Source organism: Hirundo rustica, chromosome 7 (genome assembly GCF_015227805.2).
Source record: "Hirundo rustica isolate bHirRus1 chromosome 7, bHirRus1.pri.v3, whole genome shotgun sequence".
In the NCBI taxonomy this organism is placed as follows: domain Eukaryota; kingdom Metazoa; phylum Chordata; class Aves; order Passeriformes; family Hirundinidae; genus Hirundo; species Hirundo rustica.
The window spans coordinates 30,139,724-30,167,467 of NC_053456.1; the positions used below are offsets into that span (position 1 = coordinate 30,139,724).

The 27,744-nt window shown below is 39.8% G+C and overlaps 1 protein-coding gene across 15 annotated transcripts in view; it reads right to left on the reverse strand.

Annotated features, from left to right (window-relative positions):
- Window positions 1–27,744, reverse strand: part of MYO1B (myosin IB) — a 135,746-nt gene that overhangs the window by 11,130 nt on the left and 96,872 nt on the right. For 10 of the 15 annotated variants that reach the window (XM_040069302.2, XM_058421289.1, XM_040069303.1 and 7 more), the window contains 12 exons: window positions 27,509–27,574; window positions 17,087–17,191; window positions 15,532–15,594; window positions 14,589–14,789; window positions 12,062–12,288; window positions 11,690–11,890; window positions 10,631–10,724; window positions 10,051–10,200; window positions 7,886–7,954; window positions 6,186–6,272; window positions 5,790–5,876; window positions 3,071–3,157 (listed from right to left, as the gene is read on the reverse strand). In XM_040069302.2, coding sequence (XP_039925236.1) covers window positions 3,071–3,157; window positions 5,790–5,876; window positions 6,186–6,272; window positions 7,886–7,954; window positions 10,051–10,200; window positions 10,631–10,724; window positions 11,690–11,890; window positions 12,062–12,288; window positions 14,589–14,789; window positions 15,532–15,594; window positions 17,087–17,191; window positions 27,509–27,574 — 1,437 coding nt within the window. The remainder of the gene's footprint in view (window positions 1–3,070; window positions 3,158–5,789; window positions 5,877–6,185; window positions 6,273–7,885; window positions 7,955–10,050; window positions 10,201–10,630; window positions 10,725–11,689; window positions 11,891–12,061; window positions 12,289–14,588; window positions 14,790–15,531; window positions 15,595–17,086; window positions 17,192–27,508; window positions 27,575–27,744) is intronic. The other 5 variants (XM_040069312.2, XM_040069308.2, XM_040069316.2 and 2 more) reach the window with 3 other exon arrangements.

The following is a 27,744-nucleotide window of genomic DNA, read 5'->3' on the forward strand; positions in this document are numbered from 1 at the left end:
GAAAACATTGAAACAAGCATACAGACATGCAAAGGGTTCCCTGAAATAGGAACACCACCTGGTCACACTTAAATTATGTGAAGCAGACCATTGACCACAATGTCTGAAATATCCCTCAGCTGACCTGAGTGCAATTATTTGTAAATTTATCAAGGAATTTGAAATACTTCCCTCCAAAAAGGCAGATTATTCAAATATTGTCGAATTCACAGCATGAATCTATTTTCAGTAGGCTTCTGCATAAAGCTGGACTGGAAAAAGTGAGGCACAACCAGCCAGCAATGATACAATTTTCTTGTGTCTCAATTGACACTGATTTGATGTTAACTACAGAGTTAACTGGTAAAATTTTCAGATTTTTCTCCTTTAAAATTCTTAATACACAGAGTTTGCCATAATAAAAAGGGGATTTTTTTTTTTTTTTTCAGGGCAGACTTCTGCATGAAAAAATTCTTTTCACACAAGCAGTCTTCATGCCAAAAGAAAAATAGGATTTGGGGGCTTGGTAAGAGGAGAGGATCAACAGAAAGCTTGCTTAATGTAAGCAAGCTTGATATTTGCTCCCAAAATTTATTTGAAAACCAATAAAATTTTTTAAAAATTTTTAAGAAGTAGTTATCAAAACAATTTTTGCAGGTGATATTAATTTTTAATACATAGTTGGCAGTGCAAGTTTCAGAGTACTTGCTTTGCCTTTTGTATTTCTATCAGTGCCAATTAGCAGCGATCAAAGTGCAGAAAAGGCAGGGAGAGCCCAACTGGTTTGCAGTTTTATGTAACACCCAGGCTCACCTCAAGTCAGCTGAAACATCCCCCAATTTTTTTTTTTTACAAACTCTGGCACAGCCTGCAACACACCTGTTATGGGGTTTGGGCAAAACCCAGGGAAAACATCGTGGCTTTGCATAATTCACCCCAGAGCAAAATTTAGTGGTTTTAGCTAACTCACTATGTGTTACTGGCTTCTCTGAAACCAGAATAAAAAGGGAAACCCATAGAATAAAATCCCCCTCAACTCAGAGAAAAAAAAATTTACCCTGCCACCCCCTTCTAGCTCATAGTGATTCATGCATTTTAAGGAAAACCAGCATTTGAAAAGCAAGAATCTGTCACCATTTGGGGACAAAAACACCCCACAGGTAAACAGATTTTGCTTAATTACACATTAAGATGCATCAACAAGACTGGCAGCATTCAGCTGTCATCATTCCATGCAAATTCAGCACATATTTTTTTCCTCCTCACTTCATAAGAAAAAAAATATCAAAGTTCTTATTCACTCATTTTCTGCAAGGCTTAGTGTTCCATAATTAGAGTACATCCTTTATTAATTATTCAGGGGTGGTAATTAACACACTCAAAGCCACTCCAACCACAATCATCCCAAATCTCACCATAGACTCTCCTTAATGATCTTGCTTTATATCATTCTTTGTGAGCTGCAAGGTGTGCAAATTAATTTGGAAGAAAGGGACTAATAGACACCCATGCATCCTATTGGTGCTGCAGGGAAGTTGCAAAGCACTGAGAAATGCAAGCTGCTCCAGAAAAGCCTAAATCTGGAAAGTACCACAAATGCTATTAAAATCTACTTGGCATACAATAAAAAAACAAAACAAAACAAAAAAAAACCTATATAACGAAATCCTCACCACTTAATGGTTTAATCTTTGTCATTTTTATCAGCTTTAATTCTTCAGCCTCGCATGTCATGGGTGAAAACATTTTGCCTTCAAACTACCTCTGGTAACAGTAATACATTGGAATGACAGACTGTAGTCTTATTCAGAAAAATCTGTGTATTTCAGGTGAGATGGAAATTGGAAATGTAGCTTACACTATTGAGCGAACCCACTGAAAACCACACCACAGACTGCAGAAATGTATTCCTGCTGTAATGGGCCTTAAAGGTTTTGGAGTCATCAGTTTGCATTTAAATGCTGATGTTTGATATAAAACGGCCTCTGAATTCTCAGGAGGGACATATCCTTCTTTTAAAATCATAAAAACAGACCTACTTTGGCAGTAGTACCTAAAGTGTGATTCTGATCTGCAGAATGACTTCTTAAAATGGCTCCTTTGTATTTTCCAACTCTGGTTTCCATGTATGTATTGTAATGAATTTTTTTTAAATACAAATGAACATGTATTATATATAATTATATGTTTTCTAACTTTTTTCCCATTTCATCACTGTCAGGATAAGTAGAAGAACATGAGAGCTGAACTTTACTCTGCATTATAGAGTGAATTGTTCCTTTCATACCTCTGTAGTCTACAATAGCCCCATTAGCAAAAGTCACTCCCAGCCAAACCAAACAGATTCAGATTTCCACAGTTCTTCAGGACTGCATCTGTGAAACTGTGTTATGTAAATCACTTGGGCACAGACCTGAAACATCTGAAGATGCCATTTTCATAGCCTGTTTACAGAGCAGAACTACATTTTTCCAGATTACAGATGTGTTTTCTTTTGCCAACCAGTCCTTGAAAGCAAGGGACGGAAAACCAAAACACTTTTGCGCATCTCAATTTTTCTAGGAATTCACGGCTGCCACAAGCCACAGGTGCAATGCCAAGCCCTAAAAAGGCTGCTGGATGCAACAGGACATGACCACTGGCTTTACACAGCGCCCTCCTGGATACTGAGATCAGGGGTCTACTGTGAGCAGCAGGGAGAGTCAGACACTTCCACCCTACTTCCCTTTCTAACAAGCAGAGGTCACAACAAGAAAATACATCCTCGTAATCTTTCCAGACAGGACCTTTGCCAAGGTAGGTCAGTTTTTAAAGCCAACAACTGTAAGAGAGTCCCTTTAACCTGACTTTTGCCTTTCTCTTGAAAGCTGCCATTCTCGATAGGACAAAACACCCACAACGCCTCAATGCTGCCGTAAGCGAGGCAATCTCAGCTTACGAATTTTTCAGCCAAGTCCACGACAAAGTTAAACGACGTGTAAAAAACCCATCCCTTCTAGTGAGCCCACACGATGGCTTGTTTATTGTTAGTAGGGTGTGCCACGCTTTATATTGAGTCCACGTTGACAGACGGGAGTGTTGAAGAAAGTACCTTCAGTCCAAGCCAGTAAGCCCAAATGAGTGCCACAGCATGCTTACGCCTAGCCTCCTCCTTCAAGCGTTTCAACTCCCGCCGAGCCTAAAAGGTTCAGAGAGTGAACAAGAGAGCGCGATGCGCACAGCACGACGCCCGGGAAACGCCTCTCCCGCACCCTGGCCACCAGGAGGGACAGGACGGAGCAGCGGCGCTTGACCTTGGACACCCAGCGTGCCGTGGGAGGTGGGGTGAAGCCACGGAGAAGGTCACAAAAGCCTCCACTGCGGCGGCATGTACAGGTGGGAATTCTGTCAGCCCTGTTATTCACTGTCAGCCCTTCCTCCTCCTCCTCCGTGCACACATCCCATAGCTTGATTCTAAGGGGAGAGCTCTGCCTGCAGTTTCACGATCAAAGTGATGCGCGTGAAAATCAGGACTCACTAAAATCTCTGCCTAGTCAATTCTTCCACTGGCAAGTGCCTGGGTAGGACAGTATCAGCTCTGAAACTACCTGTCATGATGAATTTCTGGCATTCTGAAGGTTTTTATTTTGATCTTTATGTATTAAAAAAAAATTTAAAAATTCCTCAGCCTGTTAAATGATATCTGTCTGTGGAATTAAGAGGTAAAGCCACCAAGCCTAGTGCATTCCCCATGTACAAAGAGATAGGCACCTTCCTACCTATCATCAATCATTCCATTTTAGGAAAGCAATTTGAGGCGTGTGTGGGCAACTTAACAGAATGTCGCATTTTAGGAGATACCAGCACATTTTTTATTCAGTTATCTGATGACAACACTCAAGGAAGAGTTCCAGTATTACAGGCTCAGTCAGGGCAGCTCTAGCCCTGTATCTGCACTTGTCAGGCTGTAAGTTATCAGACCTGTGCAGTAGCAGTTCCAGCCTGTGCCAGTTATGCTCTTCTGGTGCAGCTGGAAAGGTTAATGTGCGGTAGATGCAGGCTCAGAGATTATGTTTTCACTCAACTGCTTGGCAGAAAAGCTCCTACTGCACAGCAATGTAAAAGCAAGAACTATGCAAAGCTAAGTATTTGTCTATTTCGTGAAAAGGAGGGAAACTGAGTACTTGAGGCTCACTTTTTTTTTTTGTTTGTTTGTTTGTGGGGCTTTTTTTGGTAAAGCAAGAGGCTTCTGATGACAACTTTTAAAATTTTTTGTTCTAAATTTTTTGTTCTATTCTCCCAGGAAAAGATAAAAGATCACACCAATAAAAAGTTGTCTCTCTTATCAGACTGTAATTATTTTTCTAATCTTAATTCGATTTATATTATCTTTATAACATATATTATTATACTTAGATTTTTTCTATTTAAGTAATAAGGAGACAATTTTTCAATAAATTCCTGTGAGCTGATTAATAAAAATAACTATTAAACCATATTAAAAATTATCCAATCTACAAAACATTTAAATGAGGAACTTTAACATGGCTAACACTATTGCATCCACGGGGTATATTTTTTAATTCAAAGGAAGATCTTAAAACTATGAAAACATATCTCTTCTCCAGTACTGAGCGATTTTTTGGTGAAGGAAACTCTGGTTAAAAATAAAATAAATTCTCAATGTGTTGTGCCTAATCAAATGTAGAAGAAACTGTGTGTCTGTCAAATTATATTGTTACCTAAATATCATGCTAGAACAGAAAAGTCCCAAAAACTCTCTAGTATGAAGGAAATCCTGTACATGTTTGTTTGGATTCCCAGGGCTGCCATTTTGCTGGAAATCTAATAGATTTATACCAAAACAGCAAAGGTCAAACACAGCGTTTTACTCCAGATGCAGTTTGAGCACTTTTCTCCATCCAGTTAGCAAGGTGTTCAAACAACAGACCCACAACATAAATAATAACTGAAAAAATGTTTTAAATCTAATGTATTTATGGTTTTCAACTAAATTAGGAATCTATTAATTGAGACCGATATTTTTTTGAACTCTAGCGAACAGCATTTCAAATGTTCACATAACCCGCAACTACAGGCTGGGGATTAGCAAGAATCTTTCAGTGGGACTTTGCATCTGAAAACAAACAGCTGATGCTGAAATTCCTGGGATTTTTCTAGAGCTGTAAGTTTAGAATTGCAAACTAACATCATTTTCTGCTAAAAGATCAGCTCATAAATTTTTGCTTTACTTGTACTTATTGATTTTTTTTACTGGTTCAAATCACAGCCAGAGAATCAATTAAACCAATCATAACTAGAATTCAAGGAAACTTAATAATGTTGGTTTGAACTTGTAAATGAAGACTATCCAGGGTACAGCTAACAATATGTGGTGAAAATCTCAATTGGATCACTAACACAGTGTCACTGAAAGCACTTGTTGGGGGCATGGGGAGGGACACACCAAAAACCCCCAACCTTCTCTCCCCCCACAAACAATGCTTTGCATATTTACATGTAGTTAAATGCATTTCCTACTTTGAGATAACTGTAGTCCAGTCATTTTTAATCTAGCCTAATGGCTTGTTAGTGCAAATCTGTACTCGGTTGCCATGCAAAGAATATCCTACTCTACAAAAAAACTGGCATACACAATGCTATCAGATTTATTAGGTGTGGCATGAATGGAAATGGAAGGAATCAATGATCATGCTCTATTATTTAAGAGTGAATTGTATTAGTCATTAATTCTCACTATGAAATAGTGATTAAATGCTGATATTGTTGAGTAATGAAGGGGGAGGACATGTGATATGTGCATGAAGTACCTTATATCCAAGCCAGAAAGCCCAAATAACAGCAATAGCATGTTTATTTCTAGCCTCGTCTTTCAGTCGTCTCAGTTCCCTTCGTGCCTGTGATGCATTTGAAAATGGGATATAGAAAAGCTTAGGAAAGAAAAGGTTACTGCAAGTTCCCATTGGTGAAAGAAAGAAAGCAAGTAACCAGTCACGATGAACAGCATATATTAAAGCGTGTCCCAGCTTCCCAGATTGCACCAGCTACGACATGTTAGCAGCAAAGAGAAACCAAAAAAAAAACCAGTTTAAGCAGTCAAAGCGGTTTAAGCCACTGCCAATATTCCCAGATAACTATCCTGAGGGATATCCTTCTTTTCTCCAGGTAGGGGCACACAACTGCACAATCTGTTGCCATTTTCTTACCTGGGTACCATGCCAATAAGCAGCAATTACTGTGGCGGCCTCATTACAGCGCTTCAGATGCTTGAGCTCCCGAAGAAGCTTCCGAGCCTGTAAACAATTTCAAATGTTATTTTTTACTAACTTTCTATATTTTTGAGGTAGGTCACACTGCAACTTGCAAATATAGGCAAAACAAAACAAAAACAAAAACAACAACCAAAAAAAAAAACCAAAAACAAAAACAAAACACAACCCACACTGCCTCCAAATCCCCAAGCAAATACATTCACAAATGCTGCCCAGCCTAACATTTGCTGCTCCATCCTGTGCTGCAAGACGTTGGGACTGGCAGGTTAGGGGATCTTAGTTCAATGCTCAGTTTTCTCCCAGATTTGCTGCATTACCTGAGATAGCTATATGTCTGTTTGCACAATGGCGACAATATCTTTTCTCCATACAGCAAATGTCTAATCCATTTAGAGTGCAATAAAGAATAAATCACAAGTAAATTGCCTGGCTTTAGGTCACACTAAAGGCTGCTGTCATAACAGGCTTTCATGCACAGTAATGCTACTGCAAAAGAGCTTGTTCTCCAATGGCAAACAGAAAACCATAACTCAAGATGAAGCTTTTAACCCAGTTTTCTTTAAATAATGCTCATGGGAAAAGACAGCACATCAACAGTTAGACTGAAAGGATATTTTTAACCCATTTAAACAAAATAATAAAGACAAAGTAAAAAGCCAGAGAAACAGCAAAATCAAATCACGTTACCTTATTGCTGGCAAAATTTATAGCCTTCTGGGCAGGAGAGACTATATACACCAAGAGCTACTAACTGCAGCCCCTTCCTTCCCTGTCTGACAGAAAGGGAGTTGACTCCAGAACTAAAGGCAGTTCTGTCTGTCCTAATTAGAGGGAAAAGCCACCTTTAGCAGGATGAAAAAAGGTTAATAAAAAATAGAGGGGCCTAGGGTTGTTTTTCCTGAAGATGGACAGAAGTAGTTGCTTTAAGCATCATGGCTGCTTTCTTGTGAGCTGTTAATCTCATTTTTACCTCCTATTAAAGCATCATTTTTAAAATATCTACTAGGGTGCACAATTATCCTTTCAAAAAGTAGAAACCTGTCAGAGAAGTGAAGTTGTGGCAAACTGAGGCAGAATACAAGCCCACAGCAATAAACTGCTTTCTCAGTACAAGTACACTTTCACTCCTCTGCTTAGCAGACAGAGGAGAATTGAAATTTAACCCAAGTAACAAATTGCCCAGGCAACACCAACTCTTTATTTTAATCCTGCTTTCAATCTGATTCATTCTTTGAGAATCCTGTTACACATAAAATAACTGCCAAGCACAACTCGGTTCTTCCAAATCAGCACTACAGTTTTCCTAAGGCCGGTGGCAGAGCCCCAGGGCATCCTTCTCTGGAGCTGCTGGCCTTCTCGATTCCTTGGCAGAAGGCGCTCCAAGGATAACCCAGTGGTTTAGTGTGGTCCCAGCATTCCACTTGGACTGTTTGCAGGGATTTATAGCCCAGACAGCACATGCAAATATCCTGAACTCAACTCTTTTACAGCAAACATGAGTGTCTAACAATGGCTGTGGCTGTGCCACAGCTCCAAGGAGAGAAGGTGTGAAAGTCTCAGAGCACCTGGCATGTGTTTTCTGACCTGCTCCTTTCCTCACCAAACAGAGGCAGCCGCAGGAACAAGACACTCACCTTCCACCCTCTGACGTAGGACTGTATTGTAATAGTCGAACTCTTTGTCTTCTGGTATTTCTTTTGTTGCTGTTATGGAAATAAGTATGTGATGCTTAGAACAGAATATTACATCTGTTACATGCTGCATAATAAACCTTTCATTACAAACATTTGACAATATGCTTGAGGAGACGAGCACTAAATGTAAAAAGGGAACAATTTCTGACTGAGCAGATCAGAGTGTAGATTCAGTGTTCAACTCCAGGGGAAACAAAGCACATCAACAATGCTGCATGGACAATGTCACTCTGTTTACAGAAACACTAAGTTCATGGTCAGCAGCACAAATGCAGATTAAATGCTAACAGCAAGAGCTTTATTTGTCTTTCCCACCACCAGAGTAGCACACAAACTGTTACAAATGCTCAGGTTTGTTGGCTAAGCTTTTTACCGCCATTTCATAAGACATGTGCTGTTCCTCTTACCCACAATGCCTTTATTATGGCTGATGATAACTTTGGAAGAGGAAAGAAATCAAAACTGTAGATTCCTGAATGAGATGCTAGAGTGTTATTTACCGGCTGAATAATAGATTTCCCGGACAGCTGAGTATTTTTCTTCTAAAAAGCTCAGTTCTTTAATAGCCCAGCATTTAGTATAACACTAAATTGACAGACTTTGCAACAGGGCTTTCAGACTTGACATTCAGCCCACTCAGTGACAGTGAAAATCTCCATGAGCAAGCAGGAGAGGGTCCCCTCTGGGCCACCCTCGTGCCACGGCTGCTGTCCGTCACGTCCCGCAGGCAACAGACAGACAAGTGCCTGCAGATCCTTCAGTCAAGCCTCCAGCACAAAGAGTTACTCAAAAAAATCTTTATTCAGTCCAGGGATTTCCCATGAAACCTTCCAAAGCACAGTGCCTACCAGGCACGTTGGGTTAGGGGAACGGTGCCTTCCATCCACGCGAAGAGGCTGAGGAAATGTCTCTATCATCACCAAAAAAAAACAACTGCTGCCATGTGTCACCAGTGACCCAATAAAGGTTTACCGTTAAGAAATCAGCAGCTCTTGGTCCTGTATTTGTTTCCATTTCTTTATGTTTAAAGTTGTGCCAATCTAGCTGCAGTAAATCCATTTTAAATTTGTTAAGAATGCATGAGATCATAACAAAGCCATATGGGCACAACGCAGTTCTGTAATGATGCTGTTTGTAGGAACAGGGCTTTCAGTCACACAAAGTCAGAGAGAAGAGTTTTTACAGTAAAAAAGTATGCTTCATTCATACTTTTTCCAAATGATCTGTACTTCCCCCTAATTATCCAAGGGAAGTGAACCAAATACTGATGGCTTTCAAGAGGACAAACAGAAGTGCTTGTCAACTGAAGAACGGGGACTTGTCAGCTCTGCAGCTTGCAGTTCAAGAAGACTTTCTTTCTATACTTTATCAAGGTTTCTGATAAGCTTGTGCTATTCTCTAGCAATATCAAAACACAGCAGAGAAGTTCAAGAGTGGTTTTAAAAACAAATAAATCCCTTTCATCACGGAAGTCAGTATTATTTACTAACTGCCAAGAAGACGTGAAAGAGTCGTGCAACAGAACTGCTGTTCAGTTTGTGGCACAGAACACCCAGTCCACACATAGAACTGAAACTGCTTTAGGATGAGCTGTATCAATAATGACACCAAATTACGAGTCTTAGGAGTTGCAATTAAAATAAACCCCTACAGGCAGCATTCTTGAGTCGAAGGCAAATGTTCCAAATAAGGCAAAAACACAAAAAGGCTTAGGAATGACTGAATTCCACAGAACTGCACATGTATATTACTGAACATTTTTTACACATTAACCATATGTTTTGAGAGCACTCTAAGTGTTGGGAAGCACAGCATTTTAGCTGAATGAAAAAGGCTCTTCCCAGCTGAGCCACAGAATCCTGCTCTCCCAGAGTGAAACGACTCTGGTGAGCTTTGTAATTTTTTAAAAACAAGCACAGTGGAAGCACTTAACAGTAGTCTACAGAAACTAAATTTTCTTTATTCCCGCTATTGGAACTTAAGTATTACCGTAAAATTGAATTTTTTTAACAGCTCTCTGTACATATTGATGAAAAATATCCTATGAAGGTTATATGTATTAAACAATGATGAGAACCCCCCATGTAGTAAGGATGGTATCTTACTGCGTATCTCCTGTACCAGGAAGCGATCACAGTCTGGCTTCTTTTCATTAACAAGAAGCGAGTACGGCACTTCCAACCTCTGTAAATCTTTCCAATTAGAGTAGCCAAGTCCTCCAAACGCTGCTTTCTCAGGTCTTCTAGTTTAAAGAGCTGGGTGTGGGGGTTTTAGGGTTTTGTTTGACATTGGAAGAAAAACAGCAGGAGAGAACAGACAAGGAAAAAACCCATTAAGCACAGCTCTTGTAAAAGAAATCTCTTTTTTACTTAAGTCCCCCCTCATTCACACATTGTTTTATTCATCTCCAGAGCTACGGGCAGGTACACCAACAAGATTTGTGGCAGACACAATGTCACAAGTCACAAGCCAGTGCTTGAATTAAATCAAGGCTGACAGCTATTGTAGAATCTTGATTCACATTGATTTTAATGGGACTAACATTAAAAATGGCTCTTTTTTATGCTACATTCATAGCGATACATCAAAGCACTGCACGTAGAAAAATCTGTAGAAAGCAGGTAGTGAATGATGCTGTCCCTCATGAGAGAGGGCTTGATTTTGCAGAAGGCATTTTTCACTTACTGTTCTTGGGTTGCGGATGAATATCTTTGATCTACCGAATGAAAATTCCTCTTCAGGGATTCCCAATTCATTAAACAGCACCTCTACTCCAGCCCTAAGAAGGAGTAAATGAGCTTAACAAACATGACTCCCAGCTCTAAAACGTCTTAGTTTACATTTTCACAGCTTAATTTATGGAAAGTATATGAAAGCATATTTTAAACTTTTAAATAGTGCTTGACATAAGAAGATTGAAAACGTAATTCATTTACTCAGTGGTTTATTCAGCTAAAGGCAAGAATAATCACTGTAAAGATTCAGAATAATTTAATGAAAAAAAGAGAAAATTTTATTTTACCGCATCAGCAATGGCCCATTTTTTCCTCTTACATCTATAATTATTTTACTTAAAAACAGAAGAAAGGAAAAAGGAAGGGCTCACACTAATGTCAAAATGTGAAAAAAAGACTGATGAGTTTGACAAATGGCAGCATTCCATTATCATCAAATGCATTTTATGAACACCAGCAGAAAAAGGGAAAGGGGAACAGTGCAGATCTTTGTGATGATTATTGCAATGCTTTTGTTACCAACGTGGCACTGCCACCATTATCTTGATAACCTAAAGACTTAAAATGTAGCTAAAAGACTTTAATCAATTATGAAAGATATTTAAATCATCCAGATGTTATTTGCAAAACTACATGTGAATACAATGCAATTTAAAAGTATATATTTATTATAATTGATTTGCAAGAGGAGTTATCTCATAATCGTTCCCCAATCATTATGTAAAGTTATTCCTATAAGGGCAGAGGAAGATTGCACGGCTGTCTTCAACAAAATGAGTGTTCTTACACTTTGAAAGTTGGTTATTAAAGGTAAGTGCCCTCCTGATCACTGCAGACCTCCCAAATATTTTGAATCCACTGCAGAGTATCTCTCGTTTATACCCTTTGCTTCAGACCCAAATCAGTAACGCCCGCGCTGTATTCCTTTTGCAATGTACGCACAGCAATTAAAAACTCGGGAAGGTGGGAATTTCACTCAGGACAGGTAGGAATGTCGCTGTTTGCCTACCTGGCTGGCCCTTTCCAGTGGGGCCAGGTCTGCTTGCAGAGCATTTTGTACCTCTCCAGGCAGGCCTCGTAGGGCTGCCGGAAGGCGTAGCCCGCCCTCCTGACCCGCACGTTCTCCAGGAGCCCGAGGTACCGGATCTGGTGGCACACCAGGGCATCGTTGAAATTGTGCGCAGCCTTTTTGTCATTGGGCTTGATGCACCTGCAAAGGAAAACCAAAAGGGACGTCCCTTTGCACTCTACGCGCCAACAACTGTCATGGTGAGTTTAAACCACGTGTTTCAATAGATTATCCTGGGACATCAAGATTTATTTTTCTTTTTTATCACCTCGTCAAACAAGCTCACCAAATCTTTGGCACCAGGGATTTTACCTGATGTAGTTTGGATTTTTTGTCTGGAGATTTTTCATCAGGGTAGCAACTGAAGCCTTGAACTGTGAACCTGCCGTTGGTGGTCTCTTCAGATTGATCTTAGCAGGGTTTCCTTCTGGGAACAACGCTTTGATAAGGGAGTGGTTGGCCTTCCACATGGCCTGGGAGAGGTCACGGTACAGAAGATCATTATTTTTGTCAACAAATCCTTCCACCTGGTACATAACCTGAACAACAGAGAAGAGCCTCATCAGCACAGGTTTTGAACTACAGCATAGACCAGTTCAAAACTGACCCAAGAAACTGATTTCTCCTTCTTACACACTGTCCAAAAGAAATGAAATATATTTCAGCTTTCATTTTAAACCTGACATTTGGATGACTTTTTGGTGGATAAAATATCTGTGATCATGCTACCTAAGAAGGATGCATTTTCTCATACTGCCAACAGTTCCCTGCATCAATCAATTCTCGTTTCTGAAGTGGAAGAAACCTTTTTTCCATGATAGCTCTGACACATTACCACCAGCCAAAACTCCAAAACAACCTTTTTTTTTTTTTTGTCTGCCAAGGTTTTTCTCCCCCTCTTTTGAACCAAAACAACAACAAAAATACCTTTTCCTTTCAAAGCACTAAAGTGCTTATATTATTTGCCTAACTAAAATGAGATATGGACTATCACCTCTTGCTATGGCAGTGCAAGCAGCAAGCTGTGCAGCCCCCAGGGGACTGTTATTTTAAAGGACTTTTACCAGGAAAGCAGTCCAATAACAACAAGCACGGGTACAAAGCTCTGACCTGCAGCTGGGTGTGCAGGAGGCAGCCAAAGGAACTCATGCAGATCTCAGATTGCTACCGGCTTCTTTAATTTTTGAGGGAAATTAGGAATTTCAAATAGGAAACATATTTGATTAATTATGACAGGTCATCTGGCTGGTAATACAGATTCTTCTTCAGATCTCTGTGATTTCTCAATTCTGCATAGGTATGTACTATGTACACAGAACACTGAAGGAAAATAGTACTGACACTTATTTTACACAATAGCAAGTTAACAGGAACTCAGGCAGCATTTTACTTTGGAGAACATGTTTCTGGTTCTGACAGGTGCAGTAAATGCCACTACTAAAAAAAACAAAACAAACAAAAAGAAACCCAAAAAACCAGAACAACTGTTCACATGAAATTGCTCATATTTCTTAAAAGGAGGGTCAAACTTTTGTTGACCAGTGACAAGATCAAAATGTTCTCAGCTGAGGATGGAAAAACAACATTCCTCCCAAAATAGGAGGAATTCACTGTGCTGGGTAAGTGAATGCCTGTAACAATCGAAGACCCTCACTGCCTGCTAAGACACAATCTGTGCATGGTCCTTCTCAAAGTACTGGGGCATTTTCAATTCCCCAATTCAATTCTTAGATTTTTGACAACAAAAGAAATACCTAGGTATTAACTCCTGACAGATTATGTGCAGTTACAAACTCTTCCCGGCAACTAATGTTGATGGATGGCTGCCTGAAAGGCTGAAAGTCTGATATTTCCAGGACTACTTTGAATGAGAAAATTATTGAGCTATTCAAAATTGTAAGATGGAGAAAATTTCAAAAAGCATTAAGCAGTCCTAGAGAAATTAAACACTTTCCACATATTCTTTACTGTGTGACAATATCATTTCAGCAGATTCAGACAAAAGGTATAATTTCAACCCTACACTTACTTTCAATTTTTAAAAATAAATTGTCTTCGGTCTACGAATTAAATTATTTTGATTTTCATTAATAAAAACACATCACGGATTACACACTGAAAGCTGTCAGACTTGTATTTATTCATACTGCTTATTTTGTAAAATGCAAATACATTTGCAAGCCCTCTGTATAGCTTTCTCTTCCATCTGTTTAAACACAGAAAATCAAACTCTGTTCCTTCAAATGTACAAAAACTGCATTTTCTCAAGAATGTGACTAAGAACTGCAGCTAGTTCAGCGACAAGGAGCGTGTTTTCCAAAATACGTTGCCAACAAACGTGTGTGAATTTTTCTCTGTGTGAGCAATGATTTATTTCCAGAGACCTAATGCAGCTCCAAAGCACACGGGGCACCTTCCTCCTTTGATGGAAGGAGAAATGTTTTGATTTCAGCCAGAGCAGCAGGACTTTGTACAAGGGCATGCAGCGACAGGATGAGGGGTAGGGGTTTCAGACTGGCAGAGTGCATGTTTAGGTTAGATAGCAGGAAGAAATTCCTCCCTGTGTGGGTGCTGAGGCCCTGGCACCGCTGCCCCATCCCTGGAAGTGTTCAAGACCAGGCTGGATGGGGCTCTAGTAGAAGGTGTCCCTGCCCACCACAGGGTTTTGGGAACCAGGTGACATTTAAAGTCCCTTTCAACCAAAACCATTCCAAGAGCTCTTGAAGCCTTCCAGCCCAAATCACAGATTTGAGGCTTAAGACAGAAAAGATTAAGACAGGTCTGTATTTTTTAGTCAGCTACACCAGCCCCCAGTCCACATGCTCCCTTCAGCAGGTACCTTGCCAGCGTAATGCTGAATCCTGAAGCAGCTGTGAGGCAGGGAGGTGTCGTTGAGGAACCGGGAGCACTTGCTCATCCTGCTCTCAAAATGCTGGTGAGTGGCACACACCTGGTTCAGTTTTTCTAAAAAGGTGTCATCAGTAACAGTTCCTGGTCTCAGGCATTCTTCATCCAGCATGGCCAGGATTCCAGTTTGGTGCTGAGGTTTCAAAAGAAGAGCTTTAGTACTTGCTTCCATCACAGCACAAGAGGAGACCATTCACCTGTTTGACTACTGCTACCCAGAAAAACATTCTTCAAGCAATCTCAAAGGTCAGCTCTTTTTACCTCATGACCATTTCCAACTGATTTTCAGCACTTGCATTTTTGAATGACTTTTTATAAGATCTGAATCCTGAAATTCATGTTGAAACTTTGTGTCATTTACTCAGACTGTAGTAACTCCAACTCAGCTGAAAGTGTCTAGTTTACAGTAAACCCACCACATATTTTATGTTAATGGTTCAAAACTGTTCTTTTCTGATTGTTAAGGAATTTTATCTTTCTTGCATTGGAAGTCTCCTCAGTATATACAAGTACTTTGAGTACCTCAAACATTCAGCAACATGTAATTGAATTTTCTGGTTTCCCTATGAACAAAAACTTAATTACAATGCTGCATGTGATATCTGTTCTGAAAACAGCCCTAAATGTAAACACTTAAGAGCTGTTTGATTTGGGGTTTTTTGTGTAGGTACTGCTGAATATTTCTACAAAAGTAACATAGCTTATTTAAAAAGCCCTTTTTAGTAAAATAAACTTCTACTACACAAAGTAAGATGAACAATGCAATGAATGGCATGTTTCACAAAATTTAGTGCATGAGGATGCATACAGATGTTACAGCTAAATTAAATCCACGCATTAAAAATTATCCAGAGAGATTCTTGAATACAACTTACATTTTCTATTAGGTCACAAATGATAGCATTGTTGAAATATTCGATATGAGTCCATTCAATCCCCTGTAAGAGAATATAAATAAATGTATGAACAGAAAAACAATGGAGGGAGCTTTTCCTCTGGGCAATTAAAATTATAGTCTAGTTAACCATGGTACTACTTTCAAATTGAATTATTCAAGCTTACCAACGACTCATTTATTAAGGGGAAAAAAAAAAAGTAATCATATACTACTAACATTATCCGGGCAAAACGAGTGTCCTTGAGCGACTGCCAAAGCCGCTCTCCATTCCTTTCCCCCACCCATGTCAGCTTCCCATGCACTCCCTGGCGCCAGGCCAGGCTCCTCCCGTGCTGCCCACGCTCCCACTGGCCAGAAGAAAATCAGCCCATGTCACTGCAAGCTCCTGAGATCAAAATTTCTAACTTCCTTGTTGCTGGGATTTTTTTTTTTTTTTTTTTTTTTTTTTTTAATGGGAGGAAGAAAGAGGGCTAAATTTAGATAAGGCCATTAGAAAAATCCAGAGTGTGACTGTTGTTCAGATGTTCTTAATATTTCAGTATCTTTTTCGAACATCGGCGGTAAAATTTCCAGGTTGAGATGCCAATGCACCACGAGGTACGCTGGTAGGGCAAAGGACTGAAAGAAGGAAAATATTAATTTCATTCTTAATTTGCACTCTGTGGTACATCTTACAGATTACTTTTCTCAGAGCATTTGAAATATCATTCAAGAACCAAATTTCAGTAATGATGGTTCACCACTGAGTGCAAAATTTAAAAGGGATCCCAAAATTTCATGTTATCCTCAGGATCATATGGCAGGAACTTTATGTAATTTCAAAAAATGTTTGTACAGCAAAATGGTATCATCCAGTTTGAGTACAGACAGTGTGTGCCAGTTTTTACAGCTGGCAGCTGTTATTTTGTCTGTGTATCATGTGGAGCACTTCTAAAACCTATTAAAACTTCAGTTTGATGTTCACTCGCAGAATAACATCAAACACCAGGGGCTGGGCTTCACAGGACATCTTGAATTTATCCATAAAGCTCACACGGCTCCCTTCAATACATACCTGAAGGAACACTAGAACCAAAACTCTATTTGCAGTTTCTTTCATGTTGCATGCTATTATTTTAGCCACCCAATTCCCTTTGAGGAAGGGCTGGCTGTGGCTGTTCTTGGGGTGCATCCCAGACATTGCTGTGTAATCCAAAACACAGGCTGCAGGGTAATGGTACTAATACCAGAAAGTGATATTAGCGTTCTAATAAATCAATTAGCCCTTGCTGAGAACTGCCAGTCATCGCTGCCAATGAATGAATCAGAGCTGGGTGTGGATTTTACCTGGAGAACTCATAATGTGGAACAAATGTCAAACCAACATTTCTGGCTTAATGTAACTACCACACAGCCCCACACAAACATCCTCCATGTCAGTCCCGTGGTCAAAAAGTGCCTCTGTTGCCTGAAAAATGGTTCCAGCCTGCATGCCTGTGTATCTTTACAGGGACAGTGGGAGGAGGATAAGGAAAGATCCACTCGAGTATTACCTCTCGGATGTATTCCTCCTGCTCTTCTTTGAGGGTAAGCTCAATGAAGATCTGCTGCAACTTCTCATTACAGTAGTTGATAATGAATTGCTCAAAGCTGTTGTCCTGTCAGATGAAACATGTTTGAGTATTAACTACTCCTTCCAGTTTTGTGATGCGATGGTTGGAGTAATATTTGATTGAGATCACAATTAGTTTAGAAATTTTAGACCAAATCCTTCCCTGAGGTTTTGTCCATTGGGAGGGACAAAAACCTCTGTAGGTTTTATTCCTGATGCCTCCACACTGATTCCTTTTAATAAGTCATAAGGACACCTGCGGTGTCAGGGAATAAACATCCAAAGTTTTGCCTGCGCTCATCTGTCCCCATATGTAAAATGTAGTCTCCTGAGGGGTCTGATAAATAAAATCATGACAGTAGCATTAGCTCTTTGCCACTCAGCAGCCAATAAAGCATCCTATTTCCCTACAGAACAAGGCTCGAGCTGCATTTCCAGTTGCAGCTGAGCCTGGGTTAAGAGATTATTGGCTCCAGAGGTCAACCCACCTCTTCCCTGCCAAAAAACTGCCCCTCCAAATGATGGGAAACAAAGGAGTTTCATTGACTAAAATTCCTCTAAGAGGCTAATTGATCTGAAACTGGGTTAGGGAGCAAGCAGAGGTGTGACCCTTCGCAGAAGGGACCAGGGAGTGGAGCAGACCCCAGCAGGAGGGGTGGGCACAGGAAGCAGGCTCCGTGACTGCCCCATCACAGGCTGTGACGTGACACTCTGCCTTTTTAAACTACCAAATAATCTGCTACACAGTACCTGTGGAGCTTAAATTATGCTGACAGAATTTTTATCACTGAAGGCAAGTGCAATCATTTGAATGTTTGAATTAAAGGATCTGGTTGCTAAATGAGATTAGGAACACACAAGCAGATTAGAAAATATTGAGGCAGCAGAGATTACTTTTATCATTTTAGTTTTAAATGAAGCAAAATCATAGCTGATCACCAAAATTCCTCAGCCAAAAATGCTGCCCCTCTCACCAACTGCAATTATCACTCAGAGATCGCAAAACTTGCACAGCTCTAGATGAGAGAGTTAAAATTTGGCATGCAGCAAAATCAGCACTGCAAACAAGGCATACTTACTGCATTCTGTTGAAAAAGAAATTACATAAACTGCAGTCAGTACTTATTCTACTTCCATAACAATACAGAATATATCTGTTAGCATTTATTTAGCATACCAAATAGATCAATCTTTGTAACCACTGAAAATGCAAAGTACTACATAAATGTTATGTATCACGTCTTTGTAGGTGAGTCTATCTTTAGGTACTGTCTAAATATTATCAAATAAACCAAGAGGTTGAGACACATCAGAGCCTAACACAGAACAGCATTTTTGCATTGCCCTGTCTCTAAATCAATGCCATATTTATAACCTTGGGCATACAAATCTCTGCAGCAGAAGAGGAGAATGTGGAAGGGAATAGAGAATACTGGAGGAAGAACGAATATAAATTTACTTGACACATTCAGATAAGGCCATCACTTCAGATGTACTGAGTATGAAGTAAAAGGACCCCAACTGTCACATCACCCAGACAAAGAGAAAGGGTAAAACGCACTCTGCATCCCCCTGCCAGGCACATGCCACACAACTCAGAGAGACTGCTTCTCCAAAAGACCAGGTTACTCTTATTAAAAGGGCTTCGGGACTATTCACTCACAAATTATACAGGCTTGGTCATCAAAAGAGGGTGGAAACTGAACAGAAAATCCAGCTAAACCATCTAACCAAAAGGTCATTAACAATACATTAAAGTAATTGCTAGATGTTCTCCTGATTTGCTGTGTATCTGTGATATTTATGGCTTGCCAAAAAAAAAAAAAAAAAGCGTAAACCAAAATCCACAGAGTTCTCCACAAATCGGCCACTTTGAGCTATGAAATTCTATTTGACATTGCCAAGCCACTGAAAATTGCTATTCCAGGAAAAAAGTTATTGAGGAGCAGCAGCAATGTTGTTCTTTATGAATAACACGGAGCAAAAGGCCAAGACAGTTAATTATGGCAAAGAAAATTAGAAAAAAAGGTTTGAAATTACTGAAATTCTCAAAACACTTAACTCTGAGCAGACCAGAAGACATTTGGTAAATTAAATACACTTCAGAACAGGTTTAAAAAAAAAAAATCTGTATTAAAAAAACTAATCAGAGTGTTTATCTCTAAGCAATTCTAAGGAAGGCAAGAGAGGTGGTGCTTTTATTCTCCCTTAATGAATATCTCTGGTTTTTAATTAAGTGAGGGCTCCACAAAGCATATACAAACATTTACAAATGAGTTGTCCCCCCCAATATTTCCATGAAGGTTTTATAGAAATGAATACAACAGAATTAGAAGAGATGTAAAGGACTTCTGACTTTTGTTTTGGTTTTTTTTTTTTAAGGCAGTAGAGAATAATCCATATCAGTGATAGCACATCACTACACCCCCCCAGGAGACAGGGACTGGAGGCACCCAGCCATCAGAAACTACTTGCTCCTTATGCTGACTACTTGTGTTAAGCAACAGAAGGGGTTTGACCAACACAGAAGCAGTGCAGTCAGACCCAAAATTTGAGGAAGAGCTATCAAATATTCTTAGGAAATTTTAAAGGGGGCGAAAAAAAAAAAATTGAGACCATATATTCTCAAGGTGTCAGCTTCTCTTCCATGCTGTAGTTCTGCTACTTTTAATGTCGAGGGCATCACTTCAATCCCCGCATTTTAATAGCAGCTTTCTGACTATGCCTTTGAAAGCACTGTGGAATACAAAATAAAACCTTCAGGGAATGTAAAACCACACAGTCTCTCAAATTAAATAAAGGTGCTGGGAAAACAGAATGTCACCTGAGATAGGCTCAAAGTCATGTTGAATTTATAGATACAGCTCAACCAACCCCCTCAGCTTATCCTCTGTATCTTTTATCAGATGCAACACTAAATTTAGAGGAGTAGAAAAATTCACTGACGAAAATCAAAGCCTACTTCACCATGGTTCTGACTTCCCAAATATTGTTGTCTTGCTCATACAGCTTCATTCTTTATTAACCTTCATGGCCAGTATTTCATAAACAGCAAGTTTTGAACTCTAAAAAAAACTCTTCTCCATGCAAAAATAAAGTGATCATATAAACTAGCTATGAAGTTCTACCTGTGAGCCACAGCTATTACATACAGGTGCTTCAAAGTCCCAGAGAAAATATTCTTTTGTCCTTGATATTTTACCTAACTTCTTCTTCAAAGGATTCCACTTGTGTACCATGGAATCATCTGAAAAAAGCACATATGGTTTGTTGCTGACTTTATACATTTTTATACCAGTAAAATACCAATACTGTAAAACAGACAGAAATATTTCTGTTAAAAAAAACCAAAAAACAAAAAAAAACCCACCTCTTAGTTGTCTCAGGCAGAAATACCTCCATTAGATTTATGAACAGAAAATATCTAAAACAGGGTATTTTCCTATCAACATTAGATACTTTCTAACCATCTCTCCCCACACAGAATTCAAGTTCACTTTTGAGTATCCAATCCCCAACAATTTCCAAAGATGATAAGGCAACTAATATACCTGCTTGAAACTGAAAACTGGGTACCTTTCCATTAGGCAGGAATAAATTCTTAACTTCCACCTGCCTAATAAAGTCTAACTTTAAGTGTTCCATTTTTTATGTACTCTCTAAATTTATGTTTTCCCCAAATTAAGCAGATGATGTTGATCCAAGCCTACGGACTCAGGTATATCACACCTCAGTGCCACACCTTCGTAGGTGTTTCTCAGTGTCTCCTCCTCCTTCTTAATCTTTCATCACACCATTCCTGTTCAGAGGCAATTCAAAAACCTACACATTGCTCAGTCTGCAACCACACTGACAAAAAGGTGTCCAGCAACGTTTTTTCAAATACATTATGTGGGCACATACAGCTAAAATAATACATGAGATGTATTTAGAGGAAAATTGTCTTTTAAAAGAAAACCCCAAACATTTCACGTCATGAGGCTGTTGAAATCAACAGGACTGATGCCATTAAAATGAATTTTTACATCAATGTGAGAAGGGAACGAGACATACAGAGACTGGTGCTTCTGCTCTAGAACAAATAGCCCCAGAAATTAAGTTTTTTTAAAATATCAACACAGCTCCAGGCATCAGAAGTCTCTGACTGCCTCCTAACATAAGCAGGTGACCCCAAGGAGTTCCATCAGGCCCCTAGAGAAAAAGCCAGATGGCAAAAGTAATGATGATAAAAGACCAACATACTCGCTTCACTGAGATGAATGGCGCAATGAAGAGTGAAATCAACCAGCAAATTCAATTTACATGCTACTGTGATGTCTGGGGATAGCGGTATTTATGTATGACCACACAAGCATACGAGTTTATGAGATGAAACTAAGGAATATAAATGCTAGGAAGTTAAAATCAGAAAAATGGGAAAATTGCATTTAAAAAAAATGAAAAAAGATACTATTTTAATCTCAGAAAACAATGACCCAGTTATAATAAATTTTCAAGGTTTTTTGCAAATTTAGTAATGGCGTGTTATCAATATTTATCCCTTTCTTTTCTGTTTACGTATACAAACATTTGAGCAATCAAGCTTATTTCCTGTAAACTAGACTGCTCTGGGCTTTTGTGTAAATATCTCTACAGGCAAAGAACAAGAGAGGCACATCTTTTAATTATAAATATTCCACTATATGCCATCAAGCCGTGTTTCAGCATACCTCAGGGAAGCAAGAAAGATCTGTGCCAAAGCTTCAGGGATTATCCATTTTCTGTATTTGTGTAGCTCAACCAACTTCAGTCCTTTTTGTGTGCCAGGCAGAGAACCAGGCACTCTGAAATCCATCTGGCTCCCAGCTGTGGCACACAGGTCTGAACCAAATTTGGACTTAAAAGGGCGAGAAACTACAGTGAATCCCGTGCAGTTGTGATTCCTGGGAAAACCCAGCTACCATCACTTCAACAAACTCAACCTGATAAAATACAGTCCTGGAACAACAGGAATTACAAACAGGCAAGAACCTACTGTATAATCAGAACCACTCCTCTACTAAGACAGAAATAGCTGCTTTAGGGCAAGATATTATTCTCACAACCTGAAGCAGAACATTTGTGTATTTTTGCTCCAGCATTTCAAGCATTTCCTCTGTTGCTAGCAGCCAGCCAATGGGATTTACTTCATAAAATTGCATGTTGCAAAATAAGCCTCTCTAAATACTTACATTATAATACAATTAATTAAATGGTGGTTAACTTCCTGGGAGGCACCTCTGCTCTGAGCATTCCCATCACTTAAGGGAGTTGCTTTAACAGTATTTTAAAATCCCCCCGGCACCCAGGAGTCCAACCAAGGGTCCCCTCTCTGTAAAGCTCCTCTCTCACACCACACTTGCCAGCAGAGGTAGTTGATCAATTATAGATTAAACATTCAGTTCTCCTCTTTCCCACTAGACTGGGGTTTGCCAGAAGAAGCAGAGGGCTGGGTACACACATTTTGGCACTGCTGCTTGCCAGTATATGACAAACGTCTGGGCATCAGCCAAGGGCTGATCAGCTTCAAAAAGGAAATCTTTTGCAAGGTAGACAGCCTAGAAAAAGCAGCTGGAGATGATGGTCTGGAGATTAGGGCAACTAACAAAACAGATATCCATGGATGAGTTAAAGTTAGAGAAAGAAGAAAAAAGGGTTCCCAGATTCTTTAAAAAATAAGGAAAAGAAAAAAAAAGATAAAATAAGATCCTGATAAGCCAATTTCCACCTTAGAATTTTTTTTTTTCTTCTTATAGTATGTCATCCTGCTAACAAATAACTAGACCCTTCTGTAAAATAACGCTTTGGGGTGTGGGGGAAGACCCTGATCCAGGAGCAATCTCTCAGAGCTCAGTGTGCTCTGAAACTGCAATGTCCTTCGTGTAATCAACAGGATAGAAAAAGGCAAAGCAACCAGTCAGCAACTGGGTCAAGCTGTTGTACAGGTTTATGGTGAAGGTGGAAAGATCTCCCCTATTTTTTCATGCCTTGAACGCCTCAGAAAGACATTTTCAATGATTACTGCTCCTTATTCGGTTATCTCCCTCTAAGAACAGACAATTAACACAACTGTGAACTTGTTAATATGAAGAAAATGCATTCTTCATATCTCTAACTCATTTCTTCAATAGAGATACTGTCATTTAATTGTTGTCCAGATGACAGCTTACATAGTATGTGCAGCAGGACCAAGCTTCTTTCTGTCACCTCAAGGGACTTCTATGCACAAGCTAATTGCCTTAAATCAAAAGAAGTGCTATCAAGATGCATCAGAGACTGTGAGAAATGGAGCTGGTTTTACTGCTGGGTGGCTTGTTTGGCTGGTTTACCAGTGATATTTTTATTCACTGGTGGGTTTTACACAGAATGTGGTGGGTTCTGCCATGTCTTTGCATGTTCTCGTGTACCTGGAGCAAAAGGAGTTGGTCAGATGCTGTCCCCAAAGACAGGGCAGTCACTTCACCTCTGGTCACCCAAATGGAACCAGTCCCTCTCTGCAGCTCTATTGCCTGTGCATCCCAGTTTCTTGTCAGGCTCAAATACGTGGAACAAACTGCTCAGCTGAGCAGAAAGCACTCACACTCTCAAACTGTCTTCTCAAGGCCTGGCAAATTTCAACAATGAGCCTTGTTTGGCAGCGTTAGCTTCCATAAAACTGCACTCCAAATCATTAACTTCATCATATGGACCCAGCTGCCTGGATATTCAGAATAAAGCCTTTAAGCCAACCAACACAGACATTTCTATCTCGGAAGGGCTGGGCAGGATGAAATACTCACACTCGCTCCGTGACATTCATTTTTACATACCCTTCTTGTCTCCCCAGGAAATGTACACAACAGGAACCTCAACACCCAAAGCAAATGGGGAGAGCCCTCTGCTCATCTCTGCTGAGCCCTGCCAGGCCCCCATCATCTGCCTCCTACAGCCTTCACCGCTTGATCACCAACCCCACCCTTCCAGGACCCCGCCCCAACATCCTGCAGAGATGCAGAAGCAGCTTTCTGCCCAAAAATACACAACCAAACATGGAGTAAAACGGGAATAGCCCCAAACCTACCCCAGGAAGCCTGGAATCAAGCTGGTTCCAAACCTCCTGGTGCCACCAGCCATCATATCCCTACCCCATCTCAAATCACAGTCTAGACTGCACACTGACTACGCACGCAGCCGCTCAAAAATGTGGATAAACATACTTGGAGCAATTAGTGTCAGGCTTCAGGCCACTGCCCAAACTCCAGCAGCACAGTTACACAACCAGCCCAGCCCTCCAGCCTGCCTTTTCACGCTAATCCTAGTCCCTAAATCCTTGCCTACAGACAATTCACGCAGAGCCACCCAAAATTTCAGCCTTTTGCTTTGCAAACATTCGGTCCCAGCGTTTGGCTTGCCACAAAAGGCATGGCAGGATTCAAAAATAAACACAGCTCTACAGCACCTATTTTGTGGATTGTGTAGCCAAGCTTGCTGCTGACATCTGCCAAACCCGCAGAGGCTGAGGATTATTGATAGCTTTAAATTCCCTAATCTGAATTTTTAGACAGCCAAGTCCTTGTATCTACTTTCTTGGATGGCTTTTGTGTTTGTCTGAAAAATGGGGGTTGTGTTTGATAAATATACCAGCAAAACCCAAATCTCAAAGAGCATATGCCAGCAGAATCAATACTCCAGTTATCTTTTCTCTGTTAACTTCCAAGAAACTCGCAGTTACCCCTTGTAGGTTAACTTTGCAGAAATTGCAGAAACCACAGTGAACAGTAAATAAAATAATCTTTCAAAAATAGATGAAAAAAATCTCATTTAAAAACTTCAATTCATGTATAACAGAAAAAGACTGCTGTTGTCATCAAGGAGGTGAACCGTAGGATCTTTCAGAATGGTAAATCTGGATTTCTTTATCCACTCTTCTTACACAAGGAATTTGTAGGATGATCCAAAGAATCATCCTGAACAGAAAAAAAGGCACGAAAAATATTGTGCCGTGCCCATTAGGAAGCAAAACAAAAACCTCGAAAACAAAGGGAAAAAAAATTAAAATGTAAAAATGACCCTTCAGTAAACACATTCCTTGCTGCTTATTCCAGTGGTATTGAGCTTCCTGTTTAAAGATTTTGCATGTATTTAAAACACTCCTGCTACACCTCCGGTGGGTTTTGAGATATTCTGTCTCAAGGGTATCAGACCACTTCAGGTCAAAGACCACGCACTCACGATAAACTTACCTGATTCCTGAGGAGAAACCTGATTAATGTTGGCCTTTCTACCCTCAGCACATCAAACAGCTTGCACATTTAAAAGGCACAAATTCAGAGATGAAGCCTTTCGAGCGCGTTTTTGCCAACAAACATTCTTTGTAGAGCTGACATTAGTTCTAACTTTCAGGAGCAGATGTGAAAATCAAAATGTGATTTAAGAATTAGGTTCAAGAGGGTACTGCACATTTTTAGTCACAGGTTTTAACTGAGTTATAATTAGATGGATGTTAACTGTCATTAGCTACACCTCAGCTAATATTTTGAATGTTTGGCTATAGTGTTTACAAAATGTACCACACAGCAAAACACTCCAAATTCCACTCTATTTGTTACGCTATAAATCTTAAGACATTATTAAATTTTCCTCGACTTATGCGGCTGCATAGTGTCAAAATTTTATTGATCGATTAGTTGCTTTAATAAAATTAAATTTAAACAAGAATTCAATTCTTTCTGTGATGCTGAACCAAGCTGCTTGGCTACTATTCTCACCATAGGTCTTAATTCATGAGAGAGAGTCACACCTCGTACGAATGTACTGATGTCACAAGGGCAAAACCTTCCCCACCTTTTCCAGGAAAACCAACACTCGGCATTTAAGGGAGTGAACAATAACTGCCCTATATTTTATAGGGCAGTTATTGTTCACTCCTTTATAAAGTTATAAAAAACGACTTTATATTAAAACTTTTGAGTCTGCAGCTTTTGAGAACTCTACTCTGTAATTCAGTATGCCAGGTAAATAAAAAGAGCTCTGGGGTTTATTTTTTTCCTGCACTCAGCCACTTACGACCTTCTAAGAGGCTGAATGCAGAAAAGATGAAAATTACACACGAGAAACAGCCTCGCCTCTGGAACACCATCCCACAGAGACAATCCTCCAGCTGGCTCACGAGCTGGTGCAAGCTTCTGTCTCCCACCTCCCTGTGCACGTGTAACCCAACCGAACACCAGCCCTGCCTTGAGGATGCCAGCAGCACCATTCCAGTGCCAGCTTCCTAAAAGCTACTGCAAGGACCAGCTCCCGAGAGATCTGGCACCGAGAGCCCCGTTCAGCCACCTGAGACATCCTCCAGGATATTTTCATATTCTCCTGTGTTTAATGCAAACACAACCTTGCTCAGCAAGCCCTGGAGGCAGCTCTCAGCTCTCCTCCTCCTCACAGGGGTACTCTGATTTGCACACAGTTGGATGTTTTGCCTCTGAAATGAAGCTTACACCACCCTCACATGAACACTTAGTCTTTTCTGGATTATTCCCATTTTCTACACAGCTTAAACACCCTCCCCAGAATTCTGAGAGGGATGTAGGGAAGTGGGTCAGGATTGCATGCTTTCTGCTGATTTTTTTCCTCCTCAGATGAGTTTCTAGTTTAAACACAGACAGGTTCCAACCAAGGCCTATAAATCTCATAACAAAAACTGTCAGAACAAGATTTATGAAAATGCCCTGCCCCTGGTGCTCTCTAACCCAATTAAAATCTCCACATTGATTGTTTTGTTTCAAAATACCACCAGTCTAAAAATACTGTTGTAAACAAACAGCAGTGAGACACAGATCTTTAGCTAGGAATAGGTACAGAGTATTTATCTAAGTAAATTGAGATGAAATGCAATATAAATCCTTGTTTAATTTTAACAGGAAAAAGAATGTATAGTTTTTGTTGGATGGTTGGGTTTTTTTCCCCTCTCATGATACACAGCTTGTTCCAAGACATCCACAAAATGCCTCAAGGCAGAAATGATGGTGGCCAGAGCTTCTCCTGTGCTCAGAGTGTATGTCACAACAAAATATACTTCATTTATCCATCATAAATATTTATTTGTGTAAAAACACAAGTTTGACTTTCATAATTTATTGTTCAATTGCCAGACATGTTAAGACAGCTCTCTTTGGCTTACTTTTCTAATGGTTTTTGTTTTGTTTTTGTTGTTGTTTGATTTGGTTTATTTGTATTTTGGGGCTTTTTTTTGTCAGGCATGACACACTTGAGTCACATTATATATATTCTCATTATGAATCCATGAACAGCTCTGTTAAGTTTTAATAACAGCTCTCTCACTACATGGTTACTATTATAAAAGTCTTACCTCAAAAATTTCAAAGCCATAGATGTCCAGCACCCCCATTACCTTCTTTCTCACTTTTGTTTGTGCCTTAAACAAAATTAAATACTGAATCAGTCATCTGTATATAGCATACTTGAGACACAAGAAAACGAATGTATCTCATAAGGAGGCTGTCAAATACTGTAAAACTAAAATGTTAACTATGGTTTCCCAAAATACACATAATGTGAATATTTTGTAAGCTTAAGAACAAAGCA